Source organism: Megalops cyprinoides, chromosome 16 (assembly GCF_013368585.1).
Source record: "Megalops cyprinoides isolate fMegCyp1 chromosome 16, fMegCyp1.pri, whole genome shotgun sequence".
Classification (NCBI taxonomy): domain Eukaryota; kingdom Metazoa; phylum Chordata; class Actinopteri; order Elopiformes; family Megalopidae; genus Megalops; species Megalops cyprinoides.
This window is the reverse complement of record NC_050598.1, coordinates 5,114,819-5,141,007: the sequence shown is the minus strand read 5'-3', so window position 1 is coordinate 5,141,007 and position 26,189 is coordinate 5,114,819. Positions and strand designations below refer to the sequence as shown.

Genomic DNA, 26,189 nt, shown 5'->3' with positions numbered 1-26,189 from the left:
GTAGTAAAATATTCCGTGTACCGCGTTACCCTAGAGGTGCTAGCTAGCCTGCTAGCCACCCACACAGCCCCCCCCAAAAATCAACCGATAAAATCAGAATTAACTGTTTGCGATCTGTTGAGAAGTAGCTAACGAGCTATCTAGCTGGATAGCTGAACGCCTTGTTTTTGACTGCAATTACTTAAGCAGATAGAATATACATGTTGCGATTTTCGACAGACTTGATCCCCGTTTCCCTCTTTTCTCTCCTCCTTATCCTTGACTTGGGTTTGCTTCCTTCCTCCCCCAGTGTCTACGCTCTTTTGGGGAGCACAAGCAAAGCCAGCCAGCTACATGTTTATCTTTCTCCATCCAGCTCGATCGCTAAACTGTTGACAACTTTTGTCAATCCGGAAGTTCCTCCCCTTGCGCGTAGAACGTCTCTTCGGATGAGGACAGAAACACAGAAAACTGCACCAAATACTTTGCGCGTAATTACCTAGCCAGTTATTTCACCTCCAAATATTTTTTTCCTAATATTTCATGTAATGACAAGAAAAAAAAAAAGATTCGGACGTAGCAACGTGCTTTATCTGTGTTCATTAAGACAAGGAGTGAGAACAGCTAGTTATGTGGACACAGAAAATAGTCAGCAGTAAAGAAAATATAATGTTATGCTTAAACACTTTCTACTTAGGGCTGCCTAGCTGTAAGATTTGTGTTGTAAATAATAATTTGTGTTGTAAATAATAAACGTCTAACTGGCTACGTTCACAGCACAATTATTCCACATTAACATCATCTACGATAACGCCAACACTGGTCCATTTAGGCTACACCCACCGACCACATCTTTACAGGATAAAATTATTCTGGAAAGGGTAATCCCGAATTATTCTGAAAAAAATCCGGTAATTTTGACCAAAAGTTACCTTTTGGCAAACCTCTTATCGGGGATAGATATTGTTACATCTGACAGGCAACATGTTAGTGAATGATCAGTCAATAAAACTAACGTGCCATCATGGGCCACTTCTTGTTCAATGAAAAATTCTTAATATCCTGATATCGACATGTGCATCATAAGACTTTATTGTGGGAGTTTGTGAATTTCGCGTGTCGTTTTTTCAATTCGCGCTAAATAAATCGCAATTTTTATGAGGTGAGAGCGACATCTATTGGCAAATACTGAAAAAAATGACTGACAGCTGAAACCTGGTAACTCGTCCAGCCAGATCTGTATAGGCTACGACACATGAAAGCACATTTTTCCACATGAAAGAGAGAGGATAATGACAAATTATTAATCTAAACGATTCACTATTTGTTTTAATCATGGAAGTGAATCCTATTACCGCATTGGTTCCCATTTTAAATTCACTGCAGGGCAATCCAGGCCTATATAGCTACATAGGCTAGGCCTGTTACACGTACATATATTGTGTTTTACATAATATTATGTAGAGATAGATAGGTAGATAGATAGATAGAGAGAGAGAGAGAGAGGCAGCCATGGATCACAATGATGTATTAAAGCATTCCCATGATCATGATTATTTTCTCATAGTTAACATGGCTCCGATTTAATCTATTTTAGACATTCTGGGTCCTGGATGCCTGTCCTCAGACATCCTATGAATCACATACTTGTGGAATGAAGGTGAGGTGACCACAGGTGAGAAGGTTTGGACTGGAAGCTGCCTCTCTCTATAAATCTGCTGTATTGGAAATCAGACACCATTTTGGGCAGGTGGACACAGGCCCGGTGTTATGGGGGTGCTAGGGGTAAATTGCACCCCATGACAGACCTCAGTATGCCCCCAGTTGTCTCCTTATATCCTGATGTATTTATTACTATTACTTAGTATTTATGACTTTTTGTGCACCCCAGTGGACTGCAATTGCACCCTTCTGTATTTTCTCCTGGCACCGAGTGTGGGTAGACAGCACATTAAAACTTAAAAAGGATCTACTGTTATATTTTGCAATCATTCATCATTTGCTAATTACGTGACACTTTCAGTTAACATCTTTGTAAAGAGATTTTCATGTTTCTTGCGAGTTTGCATCCTGTCGACACAACTAGGAATTAAAAACAAAAGCTTGTGTTGTTGAGGTCTGACAAGACAGTTTGCTATGTTCACCCTTTACAATGTAGGTCCTTTTTACTTTCCTTATAAACAACAGCCACAAAAGAGGAACAAACCCGCGCCTTTATCCTCCAGCAATTCATGTTTCCTCTGACTTTATGTAGAGGTACAACATAAGCCTACGGCAAGTGCTACATTGCTAGCGAGGCAGAAAAAAATCGTGAAAAGCAGGGTCAAGTCCGACAAAAACAATATCTAGCAGACGGATTCAACATCTTGCAAGGCAATTGCAAGTGCACCGTCTCATAACTTGCGGGGGTGTGCTACTATACAAATAGCCTACCAGCTTGAAAATGAATAAAACGTTCGACCCACTTATTTGACCCAAAACTTTGTGGCTACCGGTATTTACTGATTAGCTGACTGGCTGCTGTTTTTTTCCTCCGTAATCCGGCCTTTACAATGGGGGTGTTTGTCAACATGTCCGTGGAGAGTGTTTAAGATACTGTGCACCTGTCTATGAACCGGTAAACCACCACACTTTTCTCCTAACGGAACTTAACAGGTTGCACACGTCGACAATGCATAGCCTATTAGTTTACCGGCGTGCAATAAATATCACTCTGCTCTATGCAATAAGCGGCTGCGCTGAATATGACTTTTTTCTCAAGTTGTTACCAAGGGCAACAACCTCTGGACTGCTGGGGCCATAAAAACGACGTCAATAATTAATTCAGAATAACACTGGATCTCGGGCATAACACCGAGGTAGAGGATGAAGCAAACAAAGACAGAAGAAAAGAAGAAACCCGTAAGCAAACCCGTAATGTGAATCCGTAAGCAACTCTTTGCAACTAGGTGTCGGGTTGGCTAAATACATGGATTTACTAAAAAAAAAAAAAAATCCAAGGAGACGGAGGGCGCAGAAATAGCCTACACAAACACGCGCATACGGTACACGGCCGACATAAATCCGCATGTTCTGTAACTAATCTGTGACTTACTCCGCAGATTTCGACGTCGTGACTAAAAGAAGGGTGACAGGACGTACAGTAAACGCAAGTGTCACGTACTGGGCACCCGGGTTCAGAGTCGGGTTTAGTCTCCCTCTCCCCTCGGAGGAGTCACAGTGGTGAGTTTTCAGAGCTGCACGATTGTTTTCCGTTACACATTTTTACTTTCCTCATTTTTAATAGTGATATATTTTTTGTTTGAACATCTGTCATGATAAAGTCGCAGTGTCGTACATCATTCGGCGTCCTTTTGGCCTAACAGGTTACAACCTACACTATTATTTTCATTTATTTATTCATTTAGTTTAGTATTCACTAATGATACATTAACTAACTCTATTCAAATACATTTACAGTGCTGAAGTGTGTCGAAGTTCTGTCGAGCTTTAAACATGCCCATTAATCTGTAACGCGCATTTGCTGCTATGCTTGATTTGACCGCTGTGTGCCGCGCTCGTACAGTTGCCTACGTCACAGTCTCTTGAAGGAAAATTATTAGTGAACTCTCTCTAATGGAGCACCACTCATTATTGGTACACTGTGACTGCAAAGGGAAGGTATTCCTCCTGCACATCTATAATATCACTCAGTAAGCTTACCAAGTCTAGATCACTCCAGTGTGATCAGTGGAAGCATGCACGCAATATGCTTGTTTTCGTCATCGCGGCAGCCCCGGCTGAGGTTTTGTGTGACTGTAACCGAAGCTTATTTCGGTGAATTCCACGGTCTTCAAAGCTCTATTAATACATAGTGAAATGGATATGTCCACCTTGGCAATAAAAGGAAACTCCACATCCGACCGCTGGTCATGTGATGAAAACAGACATCAGCTCTATCCTAAAGTGAAAAAAAGAAAAAAAATGACCTACAACTTTATTATTATTATTATTATTATTATTATATATTCTGTGAAATTGAAATGGATAATGCAGAGAGCTTGCAGGGGAGTAAAATGGCAGCTAATTATTTCAAGAGACAGACACAAGAAGAGTATCGCCTTGTCTGTTTAATGCACTTGTGTCTCTACCAGCTAGCTTGTACTTTGTCTGGCCAAATATTGAAACTTGGTCATGCAGCAGTTCTAATATTATTGACTCCATATATGGCTTTTGTTTGTTTTTTACTCTGCCTCAGTTGTAAGTCGCTTTGCATAAAAGCATCTGCCAAATGAATAAATGTTAATGCAAATATCTGGGGATTTTTTTTTTAATGAGAACTAATTTTCAGTGTGCAAGTGGGAGCCCTTGGTCCATTCTCCTAACGCTGCTGCAACGTTGCGAGAATGCTGTGATGAAGGAACTGTGTGGCAGTGTTATTCGTGTGCTAGCTAGGCCGTACAAGAATGCTGTCACAATGTTATTTATGTGGTAATTGGGTTACGTAAGAATGTTGTGACAATATTATTTATGTGCTATTTAGGATTCACTAGAATGTTTTGACAGTGTTATTTATGTACTTGCAGGGCTACACTGGAATGTTATGATAATATTATTTATGTGCTTGTTGGGTTACACTAGAATGTTGTGAGAATGTTTTTATGACATGGGTGGGTGAGTGATCACATCGTCCCTCCTCTTTACAACAGTTTGGACCTCCAATCTTCACCGCCATTGGCCAGGCCTCCTTGAGCACGCTATGGAGTCAAATGAGGTATAGTAACAACAGAGAGAACTTGAACCCTGTTTTCCTGTTGCAAGACTTGCAGGATCAAACCCGCTCATCCCAGAATTCCATTCACGGGATATCCATGCCCTCACATATTCCCGCTTTCCCCTATCATTGATCCAGGATCGGTGCTTGTTGTGATTTCTGGGAGGGGAGGCAAGTTGAAGGTGCAAGTGCACCCTCACTTAGGCCAAAATGGGATGGCATTGCAAGGTAGCCACCCCAGTTCACCCCTGCAGTGTCAGCCTTGTGGAACCATGCAGAAAGCAGATTGGTGCTGTTTGCTAAAGGATTTAATTGGGGAGCAAAGCCATAATAATGGGTGGCAGTGTAGCATAGTGGTAAGGAGTAGGGCTCCTAAACAAAAAGTTCCTGATTCAATTCCCCACGGGGGCACTGCTAAAGAGCACCTGCTAAATGACAGTCATGTAATATAATGTAAGTGCAGAATCAGGACAGTCGACTGTGAACACAGGACCAATTCTTGGTTGTTCAGAACACTTGGTCAGGATAAGTTTATTTTATTGTTTAGTTCTGTCTCCGAATCCTCTCCTACAAGCATCTGGTCAAACTGAACAACCAAAAACACTTTCATCCCCTCCAGTGCCAAGATGGTCAGTCACTGAACATTGTTGTATTTTGTATTCTCTTGAGACCCTAAAAGTGAATCCCAATCACCAGTTGGTATGTGTTAGGATAAAGCCAGGTAAATGTTAGGGTTTTGTTCACATCTGGGAGCAACTTGTTATGGCGTTCAGTTTCGACAAAGTGAATTGAATGGAATGGACTAAAGTGACAACACAGACCAACATGGAAGCAAGCTGGTAATCCAGAGAAAGGAATGATGGCTCATCCACACACATCTCCATTTAAAAGGTATGGGTCCTGTGGAAAAAACTGGACTGAGTCGGATTCAGTATTGGAAGAAAACATATATACTTCAGTACATTTGTCTCGGACCAGCTTAGTCCTCACAGACACTGTCAGTTGCAAACATATTTTGATAACCAAATCAAAATGGAGGAACTTAAGAGCTTGGATGTATGTGCTAGAACAGCATTGAAGGAATTTTGAATTCCACAGGGGAGTAGCACTGCAGTAACAAGCTGTGTTTGTTGGAAGTGGAGGTGCGGACATAGCTGGGTCCTTGATGGAAGGGTGGGCAGCTAGGAGGTGTGCAGGTGGAGAACAGAGTATCTGTATTAATAATAATCATAATAATAATAATAATAATAATAATAATAATACCAATGCTACTACTACTACTTACTACTACAACTATTACTACTACTACTAATACTACTGCTACTACTAATAATAACAATAATAATGGATTACTTTTATATAGCACCTTTCAAGGTTCTCAATGTGCACAGTGAAAGGAACGGGGGTGTGGGTGGCATTGTGGCATAGTGGTAAGAAGGGCTTATAATTGAAAGATTGTTGGTTTGATTCCCTACTGAGGCACTGATATAGTACCCTTGGGCAAGGTACTTAACTCAGAATTGCCTTAGTAAGTATTCAGTTCTGTAAACGGACAGAACTGTAACCTATGTAAGTCGCTCTGGATAACAGCATCTGCTAAATGACATTAATGTAATGTAATGGTTGAGAGCTCTTTTCAACCACCACTAATGTGTAGCACCTACCTGAGTGATGCACCGGCAGCCATTTTGTGCCAGAACACTCATCACACAGTAGGTGAGGTAGAGAGGGTCGGAGACACACAATGACCTAATATGAAACCCTTGATTTGTTCAAACAAGTGGGTTGATTCAGACAGGTGAAACACGTACCAAAAGAAGCTATCAACAAACCGCAGGCTCCACAATTATTTCACCGCTGCAGCTTGAACTGGAATGATCCGGAATCTGAATATGACAGCAGTAGCCAATAGAAGCAAAACACCTGTGAAGGGTTTGTCTGTTCACTTCACCTGCTTCGCATGTACATCCCTCTTCATTTTTCCTGCCGGCTTCAGCATGGATGACTTGAAATGACACACAGAGCCAAAGAACCTGGATATGTGCCAGAATGTTCCAAGGTCAGGTGTACCTGTGCAAATTCAGCCAGTTTGCACAGTGAATAGCTGTGGGTTGCACCAGTATGGATCAGATGCCATTCAGTCCTCCGACTTGGGTTATGCTGGCATCCTCAGCGGCAGTGGAACTCAGCTGGCTGTCTTCCCGCCACTCTATTTTTGCTCTTAGCTTTCTTTGGCTTAATAAGTGGCTCAAAAGCGCAGCTCTGCAACACTCCCTCCCCCCTCGTCTTTAACACCAAACTAGCATCCAAATTGCCTGCACTTCTCTTCCCAGATGGTCTAGCTGTAGCTAGCTGTCGATAGCTTACGCCGTTTACTCCCTGTGTATAGCAGTCACCCAGGCTATGATGCACCGTGTGGGGGACAGAAAGAAAAAGATCTTTAGCAAGTGTCTTGGAATTCTGCTGCATAGTCCCTGCAAGCAGCTAGAGCAGGGCATTTTTCCTGGAAGAGATCCATTGAGGGCAAAGGAAATTGTAATACTCGGGATTGACCACAAGGGGGAAGCATTTTGTAATCTTAGAGCTAGGGTATCTGTTTCACCACTCTTGCTGTCACCCTTGTAACTTTCCTCCAGCTATCTCCCTGTGCCTCACCTTGCTGTCTCCTCTTCTGCTTGCCCAGGTCTTTGTGTCACGTACCGACAGCAGCGGCCAGTAAACGTATACTCTCCCCTATTCTCCACACAGCCTTTTCGTAATCAAATATTAACAGTTGTAATATCAAGTTTGTGCGTCCATCCCCACTTTCCTTCCCCCGTCTCCTTCCTCACTCAAGACAGATATCGAATGAACGGCGATGTCAGGTAATACGATTGACTTTCACCCAACCTCTCCGTTTCCCTCTCCCTGTTCCCTCTCTCTGCCTCTCTTTCTCCTTTCCTTCCTCTCCTTTCCCAGCAGACTCCTCCAGCCAGACTGCCGGAGGTCCTCATCATTCCGATGAACACCCACCTCCCCTCCCCGCAAGAGAAGACCCCCCCCAAAATGCCACCAGCTGAGCTGCCCGTTTCGCCCTCCGCCTCCCCCAAGCCACCCGCGTCACCCTCACAAAACAGTGTCTCTCCCAGTTGCACCCTCCCAAAAACGCAGCGTAAGCTTCCCTTACTTTTTGGCACCATATGTGCCCGCAGGGTATGTAATGGGTACAAGTGTGTGACTACGTCACATGTCTCACACAGCTCAGTGACCGAATAGACCACCAGGCAGCTTTCTGAAACAGCTGAATGACTAATGATTGAACAGTGGACATTAAACTCATTTTGAACATTAAACTCCTTTTCCCTCCTGTAGTCAATTTAACAGTCAAAAGTCCCTTTCTGGTGTGACCGCACAAGCTACAGTACCGCCCAAGGAAGAAGCGCAGATGAGAAATCATTGTAACACAATAAAAAATAATGTTATTTTTGCTTAAGCGCTCTTTGACTGTTGGTAGGTTTTCGCTTGCAGTCACCATGGCAGCAAAAAGTAATTGCAGTTCCTGTTTGAGTTTGTCATGGTTGGTCATTTGTACTTGAGTTTGTATTTTCTGCTCAGTGCCTGTCCATTCGCTCTGTGTGGCCTCAGGATGTTTCTGTAGTTGTGCGTTATGCTACTGGCTTTACTGAACCTGCTTATTTTGCTATTTGTATTCAGTGCTGTTGAATGCTCTGTAAGTTGGTGTGGGGGAAGTCAAGGGCATCTGGCAAGTAAAGAAATAAATACATGGTAATAAAAAGGACCATTCCTCCTCACCTTCATCCCAAAATTCAAATTCAAATGAGCTTTACTGCAATTCCAGGGTGCATAAAATGATTAAAAAAACATTTTGAGGGGAAAACATTAACTAATGATAAAAGTAATTTTTCTAGGGTGATGTCTCCCAATCTCTCCCACAGAGCCCCTCTCCATTGCCAGTCCCCAGCTACTGGAAGAGTTGGCACAAAGTCAAGCACGCCGGCGTCCCCAGGAGTCGTCCCCCGAGCGCCCCGTCTCCCTGGCTGCATCCCCGGCCGCGTCCCCGACCTCGCCCACCTCCCCTCCAGCCACGCCCGTCGCCAGCCCCGTGACATTCTCTCCCACACAGGACAGTGAGTCAGCCTGTCTGTCACTCCTCTGGGCGTGGAGGTTTGAGGTCGCCTGCAGTGCTGTCTATGTGTGCATTGTCTTATCACTGTGAAGTGTTCTCTCTTGATGCTCTTTTTGCAACAATGATGTCCAGTCAGTCAGTGTGTATGTCCTGGAATGTCTTTCTCAGTTCGGTGCTGTTGTATGTAGTAATGACGGGAATTCCCCTGCCTCACCTCCTCCTCCTCTCCCCTCGTCTCCCCTCTTCTCTCCTCACTTACTCTTTCCTTCTTCTCTCCTCATGTTCCCTTTCTTTCTCTCCTCTTTCTTCCCCTACTTCTGCTTCTCTCCTCATCACCTTCGGTCTTGCTCTCCCTCTCCTACTTTCTCCTCCCCTCCTCCCCTCTTCCCCCTTCCCCCTTCTGCTCCTTGTCTCCTTGTCTCCTTGTCATCTCTTCTCCTCCTCCTTTCTCTTCCTCCCCCAGCAGGAGGTCTTTCCCTCAGCAGTCCGGAGCTGCTGTCAGAGCTGAAACAGTCTCGGCCCCTCAGGCACGTAAAGCCCCACAGCAGCCTCACCACCATCTTCTCCGGCAGAGGGCGAGTGGTAAGGAAAGGGCTTATGGGTAATGGAGGGGATGACATGGAGTGGAGGTGGTGGACAGGGCAGGAGGAAACATGGCTAATAATAACAAGAAGAAGAAGAACAACAATAATAACAAGAACAACAACAACAACAACAACAACAACAATAATAATAATTATTATTATTATTTCTAACTATCATGTCCAGTAGTCAGGAGTGCATACACTACTGTAACCCTCCTTTTCATAGTTGTGTTTGCATACATTAACAGATACTGCAGATATTGGCAGGGAGGAGGTTGTTGGAAGGTTGTTTGAGGTTTGATGGAAACAGAGCAGTTAAAAGGAGGGGTCAGGGGTGCGGGGGGTATGGGGTGCGGTGGGGTAAGACTTCCACACTACACTGCCCCCAGATAAAGCTGAGGGGACGTCAGACCTGCTCCACAGGAGGCCCATATCGTGTGGCACACCTGACATCTGTGAGGGGTTTCAGGTGTAGGGTCACCTGGGGTACAGGTCTCTATTACCCCTCTGTGCTGATCTGGGATAGAGATCAGGCCTTGTGGGGGAGGGGCAGGGTTAAGAGATACTCCTTAGTGCTGAGCTGGGACAGCGTTAAGGCCGTATGTGGGTGGGGGAGGGTTAGGAGTTACTCTTTAGCATTGATCTGGGACAGAGTTAAGGCTGTATGTGGGTAGGGGAGAGCTGAGAGATACTCTGCAGTACTGATCTGGGACAGAGTTAAGGCTGTATGTGTGTAGTGAAGAGCTGAGAGATACTCTGCAGTACTGATGTGGGACAGAGTTAAGGCTGTATGTGGGTAGTGGAGAGCTGAGAGATACTCTGCAGTGCTGATCTGGGACAGAGTTAAGGCTGTATGTGGGCAGGAGAGGGTTTAGCGATACTCCTTAGCACTGGTCTGGGACAGAGTTAAGGCTGTGTGGAGGAAAGTTACTCCATTAGAAATACAAAGTAGTCTTCAGGTGGGAGGAGATTTCTGTATGGGATTCATCTGTGGGAGCAGCAGTACACTTCAAAGGAGGATGTTTTGGGAGGAAAACAGAGATTCAGAGACAAACTCGCCAGTAATGTCCTTGTCCATACATTTCTCTCTGTGTCTGTGTCCCAGGCTCGAGGTCCCGCCCACGGTTCAGACTCTGCTGGCCAATTGGGGCCCCATCTTCCACCAAACACCCGGGCCAACGGGAGGAGAGAGGAGGCAGGCAGTGGGCAGGTGGCCAATGGGACACAGCGTTAGAGCAGGGTGGGAGTTGGTCAGTGTTTCAGCGAGCCAATCAGTTACACTCCCCAGGCTTTTTTCTGCCATTTTATCATCCAGTCAGTGTGTCCATTATTCACCCTGATTCAATGCCAGTTACAGCAAAGTATAAACAAAACACTGCCATTCAAGGTTTTATAAGGTAAACCCGTGCCACATTAGGAGGTGACACAAGCCTGGAGCTAGCACCCAATCTGAGGTGGCAATTGGCTTACGGGAAGAGAAAAATGTTTAATTTCAGTGGATTTTATACACTCCTCTCAATAATAAACGTATTAACAAGCACAATGTGTCTTCATCTGTCATATTCCTTTACTTGAAATAGATCACAGACTCTGCAAGACACACCATTGGCAGGGCCCAGCTCAAAAGATAGATTGGGAATATCAGGGATCCAAGGAGAAAATATGAAGAATATGCCCTATATGCCGCATTCAGTGTGTCTGAAACAAATTTGTATATCCCCATAGACAGTCATGGTCGTAAACCACCTGCGTCCAGTGGATCTGGTAGACACACCTATTTATCTCTGTTTCAGCTGTATGACTTGAAAAGATTTCTCTCTGTATAGAGAGTAAAAAAGGAGAACAAAATGACCTGTAGCTGTATTTGCAGCAGGGTCAGGCCAATCCATGAACATGGTCGTTAATACACAAAAATTCCACTCAGGTATCAGAACGCTTAATTTATTATACATATGTGTGCATATGTGTGTGTGTGTGTGTGTGTGTGTGTGCGTGTGAGTATATACGTGTGTATGTGTGTGTGAGCTGAGATTACCTAACTGTTCCATGTCAAGAGTCCCGACTATTTGAAACTGATAAAGTCAGACCTTTTGTTCTCTTCTTGGCTCCTGCCAACAAACTACTCAAATCCCACAGAACGCCCCCTAAATAACTACTCAGATAGCATATCAGGTGTAGTATTTAATCACCGAGATCTTTCCTTTCAGTCTGTCCTGGAAATCCCCCACAAGAGAAGAAATGAGCACTTATCATGATAATATGAATGAATGAGTTCTTGTTTTGATGATCACTGAGCAGAGATTTGAAATTGAATTTGATTCACACTGATACACCACACAGAGCTTAATAGGTTTAGTTTAATTTCAGCCATATTTCTCGGTTAATGTATTACGTTATGTGAGTTGTTACGTCCTGGGACGTAGACTACTGTTTGTGTGTCTGCTCCCGCTCTTGCGCTGTTCCACCCTCCATTTCCACACGTTTTATTTTATGTTGCACCTCACCCTAGGTGGGGTCGTGACAGAGTTGATGTAACATCAAAGGCATATTTGATTGGGAAAGATATTGCTATTAAGGCTCATTTGTCAGCATACTGATTCCAGACGGATAGTGTGGATGAATCCTGTTGAATGGGGGGGTATGGATTCATAGCTGTATTTATTTACTGTACAGATTCTGTCCAATATGGCATTTCTTATTTCTTCTCTGATGTGACAACGTGTGAAGCATTCATATAGCTGAGTAAATATCTGACTATTGGAGTAATTCACAGCCAGGCTTACAGGAAATTTACACTGGTAAAATGTCTTGCGCAAGGCTTCCACCTGGGACTTGAATACACAAAAGGCTGGTCCAGAGTCCATAGCCTCAACCGTTACGTCATGCGACTGGCACAGTGCGCCTGGGTCAGTGGTTTAGTGCATTTCTCTATGCCAGAGTTATGCGAGACTGAACTGAGACCAGTGGACTGCCCTCTCCAGTGTGTATGGGTGCACAGTGAACTCTGTTACGGAAGCACGCGGCACAGCAGAGAATTGGTTCAGTGGGTCGAAGGAATTGGGAGGGGGTTGCGAGCGCTGTATGGCCAAGGGTACGGTTCAGAGGCCTGATCGTGCTCCTTGGCCCCTGACTGGATAGGGGTCCACCTGTCCCGTAGTGGTCACGATAAGGCATGAAAGGTGTGGAGCTGGAGGGTTATGGTCCGCAGCACATACTGCTGCCAGGATATGGTTTATAAGTGGCTTCCCAGATGTTCCACGTTGACAGGCTGAAGGGGAATTTATGGACTAGCTATGGCCTCGGACTTTACCTATTTGGTAACCAGACTGACTGAGGTAGTTTACATCTATAAAGCTGGGCACTTACAGGAGCAATCCAGCTTTGGTGTCTGATGGGTACAATAGAAGTGTCCCATGCAGGAAATGAACTAGCAACCTGTCAGTTAAAAGAGCCAGCTCTTCAAAGAGTTTTGACTGCCAGTGATGAATTTGAGGGAGGGGGTGTGACAGGACATAGGGCTTCTGCTTTTTCTTTTAGCCTTATCAGGTCAACGCTGATTTACTGTAGCTAAACCCTGGACCCTGAGATAGAAGCACACACAAACCTGCCGCATTGAGCTGTTCTGGAGGAGACAATAAGAAAGGCCGTGTGTGGAACAGGAATAAGAGACGACACAGAGGAGGGGGAAAGAAAGGAGAGAGAGAAGGAGAGGAGAGGAGGATAGAGGGATTAAAGATAAAAGAGGGAAGATTGTGAGAGAAGCCGGGATGTGGCAGTGGAAAGGAGAAAGAAGGCGTCCCTGTGGGCGTGGCTTTCACGGGAAGTGAGGAGGGCCAATGTAGGGACAGCACCTGTACCTTTAACCTGAGGGCGGGGAGCATGAAGGAATACCATCAGGGAGAGGCCGAAGCAGGAAAAGGGAGAAAACAGAGGGAGGCAGAATGAGGGAGAAGCTTTATAGAGGGAGTGACTAAAGTGCCAGGGAGGACAGAGGTGTATGTGAGAGAGGGGACAGAGGGGACAGAGGGGTCACCATGGGGTTTAAGGGCAGCACCCCACTGGGAAGTAGATTTCTGTGCCAGTTCCTGCTTCCTGTGGCCTTCTTTGCTTTGCTCCTCCTCCTCGGCTCTCTGTGGCTCCGTGAGTATCCTTAATTTGCTGCTGAACCGGTGTATGGAGATTCTAAACCCATACAGTTTCTCTGTGAGTGAATGGGTAACAGTTTGCCACCTCCATGTGTGTCTGTGCATATGTGTCATTTAGGGCAGAGCAACACTGTGTATATGTGTCTTGATTACCTGAGTACCTGTGTCTATATTTAAGTGTGAGGCTCTCTCTGTTGGGCTGTGTGAGTATGTGTTTGTGTGCATAGGGATACACTGTGTGTGTGTGTGTGTGTGTGTGTGTGTGTGTGTATGGGAATACAGTGTGTGTATATATAGGGAAAGGGATGTATGTACCACAGTGTCAGAGAGTATTGGTCAGTATGACACAGTGTACAGCTATACACTGTATAGCTACAGATGAAACACAATGTGATCTATAACATCACATTAATTTTTTGGATTTCCTTATTCATCACAACATATTTTATTAAAATAACTGTTATCACATATTTTGTTGTTAATATTTTACGTTTGTTAGTGTGTGTTGTCCATAATTGTATTGCTTGTGTGCAGAAACTCTGAATACCTTGTTATGCCCGCAAGGCCTGTTGTGTTGAGTTGAAGTTGAAGTTGAAGTTGAAGTTGAGTGTGGGAAGGTCAGACTGACTGTCTGTGAGTGCTGTGTGACCCGCTCTCTGGCTTCCTACCTTAGCGGAGGGGAACCCGCAGGCCTGTGAGTCTTCCTGGCGCCCCTGCCTTAGCGTCTACTCTCCAGAGCCACAGGTGAGGGGGAAGCGGATTGGGCGTGGCAGTGGAGTTTGAGGAAAGGGGGGAAAAGGGGGGGGGGGGGGGGGCATGCCTGCACTCGGGGCCCAATGGTGTGGCAGAGTTGCAGGTAATGGGGAATTTCAGACAGAGGGAGAGAGAAGGACAGAGAAAGGAGCTTATAGTTCCTGTCCCTGCAGTATGGTTTGACGCTGAGAACCTGGGGATAGAGAGAGAGAGAAAGAGAGAAATAAGGAGACTGTTCTGTCCCACCATCCACAGTGGCAGAGATAGCATGTTTCTCTCTCAGTAAGTGAAATATTCACATCCACAGACACAGAAGGAGACAGGCTCCACACAGATGGACACTGTATCTATAGCGACAGCAACCAACGCAGTGAGGGAGTGTGTAGTGTCAGGCACTGTCTCCATGGCAGTAGCTGCCAGCATAGTGAAATAATGTGTAGTGCACTGTATCCATGGCAACAGAGACCAATACAGTGAAGTAAAGTTTAGTGTCACTGTGACACTGTAGACATGCTGACAGAGCCACAGTTAACATCTCTTTGCTCGATATATCTCCCATTGTTCATTCACCTCTCCCCCTTCGCACTCTCTCCGGCCCCTGGTCTCCTGCTCCGTCTCTCCTCAGCACATCCCTCCTGCTGTGGCTGGCGAAAAGGATGGCGACAGGGACGGCATACACAAAGACCGTATCCACAGAGACCGTATTCACAGAGACGGCCTCCTGTTGAGTGAGTGCCCGGGCCAGAGGTTCCAGGTTTCCCAGCTGCTGTTCCACCTGCACTCTGCCCTGGGGCCTGGGCCGGACGTCCTGCTGCAGCCGTACCTGTCCAGCTGGGACGAGCTAATCAAGTGAGACCGCCATAAAGCACTGTACAGTGATCGCCTTTCTCTTTCAATGGTCACACATCGTTTCATCAAAATATCTTTCAAAATTTGAAATACCTCCTCTGATTAGAGTCACATTACAAGAGACTACGGTGATTCCAAGTAGTACACTGTGTACATTGAGCAAGGGAGTGTTTCTCCCTTCTTACCAGAAAACTGTGACCTCCAGAGCTGCAATGAACAGATAAACCCTTAGGATGTATCTGAGAGTCCTCTGTGCAGGGCTTCCACAGAATGAGGTGAACTGAGGTTATTAGAGAGATGGCTCATAAGCAGCGTGATCAGCAGGCTGGGACGAGGCAGGCCGCAGTGGGTCAGGGGCAGAGGCTCTGAAAGCTGATTAAAGCTGTGCCATGAAGCGTGGCGCCTCACCCTCCATGTCCCGGCCGCTGACCAGCCACCCCACCCCCCCCCCCCCCACCCCCCACCCCACCCCACCCGCAGGTTCATGGAATCACTGGGCCCCGTGGTGGAGTTCTTCTCTCAAAAGGTCAAGAGCAAAGTGTCCCTGCTGCGCGGGCTGGCCCGACAGGACTGGGAGGGACGGGCGGAGACGGGCGGGGAGAAAGGCGAGGACGGCGGCCCTGTGGGGGGGCCCTACACGTCGGTGCGCTCCATGATGCGGTGGGAGCTGGCGCGGGGCGCGGTAGACTTCCGCCGGCAGACGGGGTCTGGCTGCCGCACCCTGCTGCGGCTGCACCGCGCCCTGCTGTGGCTCCAGCTCTTCCTCCGGGGCATGGGGGAGGAGCCCGGCGCAGGGGGGCGGCCGCAGAGCCCCTCCGAGCTCTGCCGCGAGGCCTACGGGCGGGCCCTGGCGCCCCACCACCCCTGGCTCCTCCGCCAGGCGGCCGAGCTCGCCTTCCTGGCCATGCCGGAGTGGGACACGTTCTTCCAGCTGGTGTGCGTGCAGAGCCACCAGGAGGCGGGGCCCGTGCTGGACAGAGTGGTGAGGGCCATCGAAGAGGTGTACAGCAGGACCCAGGGGGCGCTGGAGGAGCACGGCATGCTTGAACTGCCATAGGGGCTTTAAAGGGGAGGGTAAATGCACTACTGAACAAGCGAAGTGAGAGAATGTAGCCCAGCAACATCACAGTCACTGCTGTGTATGTGCAGCAGTGAGTTGCTTCATTGTAATATCATCCACAGAGCAAAACACTCATATGGTGCTGCAATATGATTAACTACAACAGTGGTTCTCAACCCTCTCCTGGAGTACCCCCTGCCCTGCATGTTTTAGATCTCTCCTTGCTCCCACACAGCTGATTCAAATGATCAACTCGTTATGAACTCCTGAAGCTGCTTAATAACAAACTGATCATTTGAATCAGCTGTGTTGGAGCAGGGTGAGATCTAAAACATGCAGGGCAGGGGGTACTCCAGGAGAGGGTTGAGAAACACTGAACTACAACATACAACACAACAAAAGCTGCTTTGCACTGAATTACACAACACCCCCACACACATACACACATAGTAAACTACAGCATACCTCACAGGAGCAGCTTCACGCTAAATTACAGAAAATCCCACACCCACATGTGCGCACACACACATACACACACGCAGACACACACACACACACACACACACACCATGCTACAATAATCAACAACATACTACACAGGACCTGCTTTACTGTAATTTAAAAAGCATCCCACCAGACACACAATACCATGAGAATACACTATTCTACAACACAGTGAGATACAGTGTAACTCAATACTGTACCTCATAGGATATAATATATTTTTTGGTTGGCTAGAAAGTCTTATCCAAAGCAATGTACAGTTTACAATTACAGTTTACTGTGACAATTTTTACATGTATGTACATGTATTTATATGGCTGGATATTTATTGATACAATTCAGGATAAGAAATTTGCCAAAGCCTTTGGGTTACAGGTCCACCGCTTTACCAGTACCCAGTACTGTCCTATACATTACATTACATTACATTATTGCCATTTAGCAGACGCTGTTATCCACAGCGAGTTACATCAAATACAGTTTTTTTTTACAATGTTATCCATTTATACAGGTATATAATTACTGAGGCAAATATGGGTTAAGTACCTTGCCCAAGGGTACAGCAGCAGTGCCCCTGTGGGGAATCGAACACATCAATATGGGGCACCACTTACAGGGCAATAGGTACAGTAAGGTAGAGTGTAGATTCTAACGCTCACACAACAGTCTGTCGCGTGGAACATACCAGCTTCCTCAATCACTGCGATGTATCATTTTGTGATGAGTAATTCAGGGTCAAATAAGTGTAGTAAAGCAAGACAATAGTCCCAAATGGCTCAGTGGGCAAGGCATTTGCACTATGGCCTGGGTTTGAAACTGGCCGCAAACTAGGCTATTTGCTGACAATGACTGGGACAAAGATGGAGCAAACTGTTCTCATTCTGCTGAGGATAGACTCCTCCCCCAAGATCTCACTGTTCTTAGGCACCCCACAGTTCAGCAGGTGCCTTTAAGTTGCATGAATGACTTCAGTGGAGCAACACCTATCCTTCAATGAGCGACCACTTCACTGAGGTGCACCATGGGACTTGGCTGCGTGCAAGTGTATCAGAAGGCTGGATTCATTTCACCTCAGTACACTGCTGTGACTGTGGAGGTTGTCATGGTGTGAAGAGCCTAATGGACAATTTCCAAAAACAGGGTTCCATACAGGGGAAAAAAGCATAAAATGTAAAAAGTAAAACATGCAGAATAACTGATTACAGATTTCTGGAAAGTTACAGGTTCAAATACAGTTTCAACTTACATAAATTGCTGTCATTAAAATAGAGTCAGCTGTCTCGACTTATTACAGAATGTGTAACATAACATGTTGCCCTTGACAAAAAGCAATTAAATTATATAATGGTATTTATATCATTTCTCTTTATATTTTATTGCACTTAGGGGCTTTGTCCACTCTGTGAATACATCATCTGAGTATAGGAATGTATTACATTAGAATGGCTATTAATTTTTACCTTTTAAGGCATGTGAATTTTTCAGAAAACACACCAGCAGAAATGTTAGTGTGCAGTACAAAATTCTATGCTTTATTTCAGTGCATGTGCAATAGTTAAATCGTGATGAATTATGTGGAAATATCAGCTTTTGCGTTATTTTTCTTAGTTTCGTATGACATATTGCACCACAAAGACTATGCACTGTTTTCAAAATGGGTTTAGGGGGTAACAGTATCAGTCTCTACTTCATTTTATAAAAATTGGTGTAATACCACAACCTCAACACCAGGGGTCGCACACTCTGCAACGGTTCTGTTGCCGTTGCCCTACAGATGTTCTGAACACCTGTCAATGGATTAATCGGGTCTTTTACGTTTAACACTGTGACACAACCATGCCAACGTCACACACTAACCACCACACTGTAACATAGGGAATGCCCATGACAATACGTCCGCATCTTCAGGAAAAAAACGTTTTTAAATAAAAAAATCTGAACAAGACAATTGCAATTCCTGATAATCTCCAGTTGTACTGAGGTGTCAGAATCTAGCAATACAATTAGATTAATATTATGGTAGCAGGATGCAGTTAAAAAGGGTACATATAATCCAACTAAGATACCTTTCACATCAATCGGTGATCTAGCAGGGTTTTTGACATCTACCTTGCCCTTGCTGCCAGCTTAGTGCAATTTTTACCTCAGTATTCACTGATTTCTACCACACCAGGGGTATCCATCCAGTCACCTTGCAGACCAACCCAAAGGCCTGCTCCAAACTGTCATGGAAGCGCAAGGTGGCAATCAGGACAGTCAGGACTGAGCCATGGAGGGCAAACAGGGGTTATGGAGGCACAGAACCTGCTCAACATATTGATCCATACTTATAGGGGTTTGTGTATACGAGTCTTAAAGTGCACATATTGGATTTTAACTGTATGAATGAGGAGGCACAAATAAAAAACTATATAATTTATAAACAAAATCTCTGGAAACGGCTCCATTTGGTCCAGGCACTGACCAGATTTCCCCGCAAAGATGTAAATTCAGGTGTGTTAGCACACAGGCGTGTGTGTAATTTGTGCTTGCCTTTTGTGTGCACCCCAATAGATCAGCGACTGTGTGCATGCAACAGAATGTGTGCACCCATTGCGTGTTTGTGCCACGGTCATCTCTGCATGCTCCAGCGTGTATCAGACACTTGGTGATCACTTGATCAGACTATTTCAGACACACAAATACTCTTAATACTGTATAATCCCCCTCTCTCTGCCCCTCCCCCCTTCTTCCACGTACTCTCATGCTCTGATTAATACACCAGGCTTACAGACGGGAGAGAGGGAGAGACAAAGACGGGGCCATATGTTAAATGTATACCCAATGGCATTGCTGTGTTTCGGGTTGGGTGCTTCAGCATTGACGTAGCACCAGTTCTAACGGCTTGTATTTTTAAACAATTCATAATGCGGAGCAGAAAACCTTGATTAACCTGAAAACTGTTTTGCACGCGTCATTTGAAGCATGAGTAGAGCACTGAATGACATTATTGGGATTTGAGTCAAAAATAGATGAGAACATTTCAGCTCATCGCGACAAAAACATTTCTGAATTTAAACACAATCTAAGAATTGTCAGGGCTTTTTCGCTAACATTTACTGAAACCATGCTGTGATGGAGCAAACCCTTGCATGCAGCTTACTAGTTCCTGCAGCTGTAGTTATACTTATGAAGACAGGCTGGCAAAACAGTGGGAGCAGAGATGCAGTCCAATCATTTTTAATTGTGGTTGTTGATGAGGAACAGCTCATGGATTAGCACAGATAAAAATTAAGCAGAATCAGACTTCGAGATTGAAGTGCCACAGGACAGGTTGGGGTGGATCAAAATGAACTGAAACTCAAAGTACCAGCAGTCTAGATATGATGGGAGTTGGACACGGAAGATGGATGTTGATGCTCTTTGTAAAGGATATTACATAGCCGGCGATATATGTCATTTGCGAAATGTCCACAACTGAATGATCCGCATTGAATATTATTATTCTGTGAGTGTGGATCATACAGCGTGTCCAGTATTTCCAGCAAGAGAGAGGATGGTGCAAGAAAAAATCATCTTTGACCACTGAATCTGGCAGCTGTTGCATAAAACTATCCTATGGCTATCCTATTACGTAAGGAAGTATAAAAAAAAAATAACAACAGAGATTGAGATGCAGATGAATGAGGGATATTGTTATCAAAACCCAGCATTTTCCAATGGGAGAGCTCTGACATAAGGTCTCAGACCTGTTGGCAAACCAGAGTGAGTGTCGTTTACTGGAAGTTGAACAGGTGTTTGTATAGTTTCAAATGCTGCTAATGTGCACCCATCTTAAACTAACCCCCCAAACTTAAACACACACCCCAAACCACAGTGGTCTGGGCCACCATAGGATCAGAACACATGGTAGCAGATAACAGTAGATACAATGACTATTTATCAATACCACAAGACATCACAACACTGAAAGAGAGAGAGAGAGAAGGAATGATGTGATATGATATACTCTGTGGCAGGCAGACAGAAGGAGATAGAAATGATTTTATTTATTTATTTGTATTATTAGCTGTGTTTTTTTCCATGTAGGGAAGGGAGTGTTGACCCTATATATTTACGCTCCTAAAATGTTTTGGGAAAACTGGACAGCTGTCATGCTGCAAAGCCAGTCTGAACCCTTGAATCCTTGAGAGAAAGGGGGGGGGGGGGGGGGGGAAGGAAGATGACTCTATGGAAAAGAATGGATGAGGATTTTGAAGTTGCCCTCAGGTGAACTCCTGCCGTGACTCACACTTGCTGTCCTTGAAAGTTGTCGCTTGATTTGACAGCAGGAAGACTTAACTGAAAGCCACGGTGGCAATTTGTGCCACCAAGTAATGAGATAATTAGAATGTTACAAAGTCAATTGACTGAACCATATTCCAGTCTTCAATTGCAATAGTGCTGGCAAAAACCCCACCAAAAAAAGCAACAAAAAAATACTGCACATTGAATGTATCAAATCATACAATTTATCTTATATAAATAGAAAAAAATCTTCTAAGAAAAAAATCTAGAAATACATATGGATATTTAACGGTCCTTTTTGATGCATAGTGGCAAGTTGTAGTGCTTCTGTTCATAAAAAATGATCAAGCAACGTCTACCAGCATCACAACTGCTGAGCCCTTTCACTAGGTGCAGTGAGCAGTCAGTGCTATCAAACCACTCAGAGCAGAATTATTACAGATGATAATCTAATATTATTATTATTATTGTTGTTGTTGTTATTATCAATGATAATAATAATAATAATCACTTGCAAAGGCTGCCCAATCTTTTGTTTTTAATTAAATTCAATTAAATTTTATCTTGATAGCATGAAACACCTTGTAAATGTTGCACATAATACAAAAAATAGCAAAAATAATAATAATACCTAATAAATAATAAATACGTATTTAAATGAATTCCTCTGAATTCCGTCTTTCATCATATAGGGTATGGTGGAGGGATAGATTATTGTGAACGAGACTACGGTGTTGGGATTAATATAGAGCACTGAGTGCGTATACCTGACTCCCCCCATCTATCCCACAACAATCTGCACCTGCATCGTTTGCATCGAGAAAATTATTTATGTTTGTCCATGTGATTATGTACATGTACACGAATTAAACGATGGCGTCCATTGCAATCCAATTCAGCGTCGATACATTACAACTGAAAATTTAATCACAGCGCATTGCGAATGCACTTTCAAATCTTGCTATCGACCAGCAGAGAGAGACAAAAAAAGATGGCTCTTACATAAGCGCATAACATTAACTCCAACCTAGTTATGTCAGCACCCGGTTGAACGCTTCTCTTTCCCTCTCTCGCTCTCTCCGTCGGGTGCTGCGCCAGACGTCAGCATAGCACTGTCCACAGCAGGACTGTCTCCACTGACACCACCGACAGAACCGCACAAATTCTTTGCCCCTGCGGTCACCGGCGCTGCAGGTCCACGCCTTCTCCGCCGGGAGCGGACTCGGCCGCCTGGTCCTGCTGCAGCACCGCCGTCACCCATCGACCGGCGCAGGTGTTCGTATTCAGCGCCCCGAGGGGTAAATATAGGAGCGCGTTTCCATGGGAAGAATGCCTCTCCGTGGATACAGGTCCAGCTCTACTCTCAGCCTTCTGATTGGTCGGCTTTTTCTTTCTTTTTTTTCCGTAGTGGTCGGGTGGTCATGATACCAATCCCTGTGCGTGAAAACGATGCGAGGTTTTGTTTAGGGAGAATATTTTTTATCTGGATACACACAATTAAATGGTGGACATGTTATCTTACAAGCTACATTTTTGCCGTTAAACTGAGATTTTTATGATAATTTCAAGACAAACAAACACACAGAAAAAAGGAAACTTCTTCTTTAGGAGGGGTGGAGGAGAAATTCAATTTAGATGCAAGGAGTTATGACATACAAGCACAGGTGATGACAAGTGACAGTTTGACAAGATCCAGAAAACAGATCGTTAAAGAGATACAGTGTTAACAGTGCTGTAGCACTGCTCCTTAAGATCACCTTTCATAGCAATGAGATGCTATGAAAGAGAAGATCTCTGAGCCTGATAGGCGTGCCCATCATTCCTCGACTGAATGTGTACACCACTGACTTTACTGCAGGCATGTCATCTTTGCGTCTGTTCAGAGTACACCCGTGGCCTGGAAAGAGTCAATTCTAGGCAAGAGTTCTGCTAGTTAGGGGTGAAACTAGTTAGGTCTTCTGTTCGCCTCAAGATGCAGTTTATTGTGTTTGTATTTTGCTGTTTTCATTCCATTGCAGTGTTTTCTGGTAGTTTCTCTGGATGCCGCTTCCTGGGGTCAATGAAAAATATTCTGGTTTTCCACAAGACCTGTGGTGGGACCAGGAAGCCCTTAGCTTTCTCAGGCAGACAGACCGCACCTCACGGCCTCAGCTGGGGACCAGAGTGTGACAGCAGTGCTACACAAGTGCAACGTGTTGGCAGGGTGTTGGCAGGGCCACCCTCATGCACGGCTCCAAAAACTGATTTTAATATTGAATGTGACGTTGATAAGACTACGCTTACCACCCTGGCAACTATCTGTCTAATGTGTTGTTCTGTATGTACTCTGTTGTGTCTGCCACCATAACATCCTATCCCCAGGGGGAGTACAGCATTTGAAGACGGCTGTCCAATAAGAAATAGTCTCATTTCACTCTTCGTCTGTATATCTTATTGAAGATATACACAGACATACACCACAACAACATTATTTGAGCACACATTTTCATGACAGAGATCAATACAATAATAATACCTTAGTGATAGATAAGATCTACCATGACATCATGTTTTTTCTCCATAACTTATCATAGCATCCTTTACATGCAGTTTGCTTTCCCAGTTTTGTATAGTGCATTTCTCTCTCTCTCTCTCTCTCTCTCTCACACACTCACCACACATGAGATGTAGATATGTATGTGTGTGTAAGTGTGTATTGGTGTACAGTGTAGACGGCTTTGCAGGCATTGTTCTAAGATCAGATTAGGGGAGAAGAAGCTGACCTTTTCCAAAGAAGTCTGCAGTCTCTAGAGGGACAGGACTCTTTGGTCATGTAAACAGTCCAGCATCGATTGTGGGACGTTCTGAAACGCGAGAGCGGCTGCTCACACATGACTTGCCAGACAACAATGGCTACCTGCTGTACCGTGAGCGGGGCTCAATAAAACATGAGCTGCTTTTAATTAATTTAAGCGGCTTCTACCTGGACCCTGGTAAACATCACAGATGGAGGGAGGAGGGGAGCGGCGCTGTGCCGGCACGAGTTGTGTTTATGGCTGTCGCCAGAGGGTTTTCGGGTCCAGTCTCAGCTGGAGTCCTGCTACCGTGTCCTCAAGTGTGACCCTTTGTCTACATTGCCTCTGTAAACACACAAATGTGAGGTGTGTGTGTGTGTGTGTGTGTGTGTATGTCTGAGAGAGAGATAGAGAGGAGGAAGCTGGGTTACTTCTCACATAAAATGCTTCTTTGAAAAAGAGGGACAGGGATTAAATCAGTTCAATCATTATGAATAAACAAAACGGGACAAAGACAGGCGCAAGTAAAAGAAGAGATTTTTAAGAAAAATAAATGGTTTAAACCAAGGCTTACAAACCTCCCTGTCTTGTCCTTGTTTCACCTCTTAGCCATCCTTCAGTCCTGTATATGCCACTTGAACTGATTCCTAATTGGCTACACTTAATTGGGAGGGGTGGCCAATTAACAAGTCACATAATTGTCCTATGGCTGCACTGAAGCACAGGCATTCTCATGCAGACAACACTGACAAAGGTGATACTGACTGAGAATGTTTGAATATTGTGTGGTTGGTACAATTATTGGGACACCGAGAGCCCTTAAACACAATTACACGTTCATACCCATTCATATTAAAGTAATCATAAAACACTGCTACAAACCATTAGCAATGATCGTCTTTGCCCAGGTTTGACGGTTTGCACTGGCAAAAGGCAAATGATGTGGAGTGATACGATGTGTCTTGGAGCTATTCAAGTGCATAATAAATGCACATGTTGTTCAGAGGAAATTGACAGCTATCTATCTCATTGGACCAGATGTAGGGTGTTTCTCTGGATTCCAGTTGAGCTCTCAATCAATTAGGTTGGAAAGAGCTATTAACTGAACACTGCTGTCTATTACATTAAAACATGTAACCTTCTGTTTGCTCTCTGTGAAAGAAAGGCTCTTGCTGCAGGAGTAGTTGTGCTAATACAAAGGAAACGTCCATGTTTTTATTAATGTCTGCCTCTGACATAGCTGTCTCAGCTTGATTAATTATCAAATTACTATTGAATTACTAGGTCACACTGAACAAGTCATTACTCTTGACTAGTAACGTGGAATACCAGCCTCTGTGTTATTACTTTCTGTGTGTGTGACTGTGTCTTTGTGTGGGTGTGACTATGGAGTATGTGCATGGGCCTGACTATTGGTGTGTGTGTGTGTGTACACATGTGACAACATGTTTAGCTTTGTGTGTGTGAGTAGGGGTATATCTGTGAGTATGTGTGTGTGTGTGTGTGACTATGAGGGTGTGTGTGTGTGTGTGTGTGTGAGAGAGAGAGAGAGAGAGTAGGGGTGTATCTGTGAGTGTGTGTGTGTGTGTGTGTGTGTGTGTGTGTGTGTGTGTGACTATGAGTGTGTGTGTGAGTTGAGGTGTATCTGGGTGTGTGTGTGTATGTAACTATGGATACGTGTGTGTGTGGGTGGGACTGCAGGCATGTCACTGCAATGAACTATATTAATCTACATAAATCCTGATCCACCTTGAGCTGCTGAATCAAAGGGCATATACAGTACATCTCTATGGAGTGAAGCACTCAGGCACTAATGGGGTATATGAGGGTAGTCCCAGGGAAGTGGCTTTTCACACAAACAGGGGATGTGTGAGGATGAAGCCAGGCCTGCCTCCGAGGTACCCACCCTTTGGCATAGGGCATGGGTGAAAGACAGCAGCCAATCTCTACTCAGAGCCCAGGAGGCCTGGGATAGGCTGAGAACCAGGGTGGCAGTTTAAGTAGCTGATGTAGAAGGGCTTGCCCTGCTTTCACACAAGCTGTCCTCAGATTTGCCACCCAATGGTGAACATTGTCTTCCTATCCTATTCAGACATTAAAATGAAACATACACAGAATCACAGGCACAAGCACCATATCTGTCTCTCTCTCTCACTCACTGACACATATGTGCACATGCACGTGTGTGCACACACACACACATGCACACCCTCACACACACACACACACACACACACACACACACACACACACACACACACACACACACTCCTCTGTTCTCTGTTCTCTTCTGTCTTCTGCTTTACTAACTACAGTTCTTTCATTTCATAATTCTATCTCTTTTTCTCTGTCCTTCATTCTCACCCTTTTTCTCCTGTGCCTCATCTCCCCATCTC

General features: G+C 44.8%; 2 protein-coding genes across 5 annotated transcripts; both read left to right on the top strand.

Annotated features, from left to right (window-relative positions):
* The first annotated feature begins 2,813 nt into the window (after positions 1–2,813).
* On the top strand, positions 2,814–10,976 carry LOC118791618 (proline-rich protein 36-like). 4 transcript variants are annotated; one of them, XM_036549043.1, is made up of 7 exons: positions 2,814–2,880; positions 3,081–3,201; positions 4,668–4,732; positions 7,691–7,883; positions 8,668–8,859; positions 9,322–9,440; positions 10,548–10,976. In XM_036549043.1, exons 3-7 carry the CDS (start codon positions 4,718–4,720, stop codon positions 10,674–10,676), a joined length of 648 nt encoding a protein of 215 aa, XP_036404936.1. In that variant the 5' UTR covers positions 2,814–2,880; positions 3,081–3,201; positions 4,668–4,717; the 3' UTR covers positions 10,677–10,976. The 4 variants fall into 4 exon arrangements, with proteins under 4 accessions (XP_036404936.1, XP_036404937.1, XP_036404938.1 ...); XM_036549044.1 differs by having other exon boundaries at positions 2,821–2,905; positions 7,694–7,883; XM_036549045.1 differs by having other exon boundaries at positions 2,821–2,905; positions 9,325–9,440.
* Positions 10,977–13,476: 2,500 nt separating this feature from the next.
* On the top strand, positions 13,477–16,246 carry LOC118791148 (ceramide-1-phosphate transfer protein-like). Its single transcript, XM_036548426.1, is given in 5 exon segments — positions 13,477–13,507; positions 14,261–14,331; positions 15,052–15,069; positions 15,071–15,189; positions 15,670–16,246. Coding segments are annotated over 5 exon segments (816 nt in total).
* Positions 16,247–26,189: the final 9,943 nt, after the last annotated feature.

Coding starts and splice junctions, on each gene's coding strand:
- LOC118791618 (XM_036549043.1), top strand. Junction 7,884..8,667: donor CACCCTCCCAAAAACGCAGC/GTAAGCTTCCCT, acceptor TCTCTCCCACAG/AGCCCCTCTCCATTGCCAGT. Junction 8,860..9,321: donor ATTCTCTCCCACACAGGACA/GTGAGTCAGCCT, acceptor TTCCTCCCCCAG/CAGGAGGTCTTTCCCTCAGC.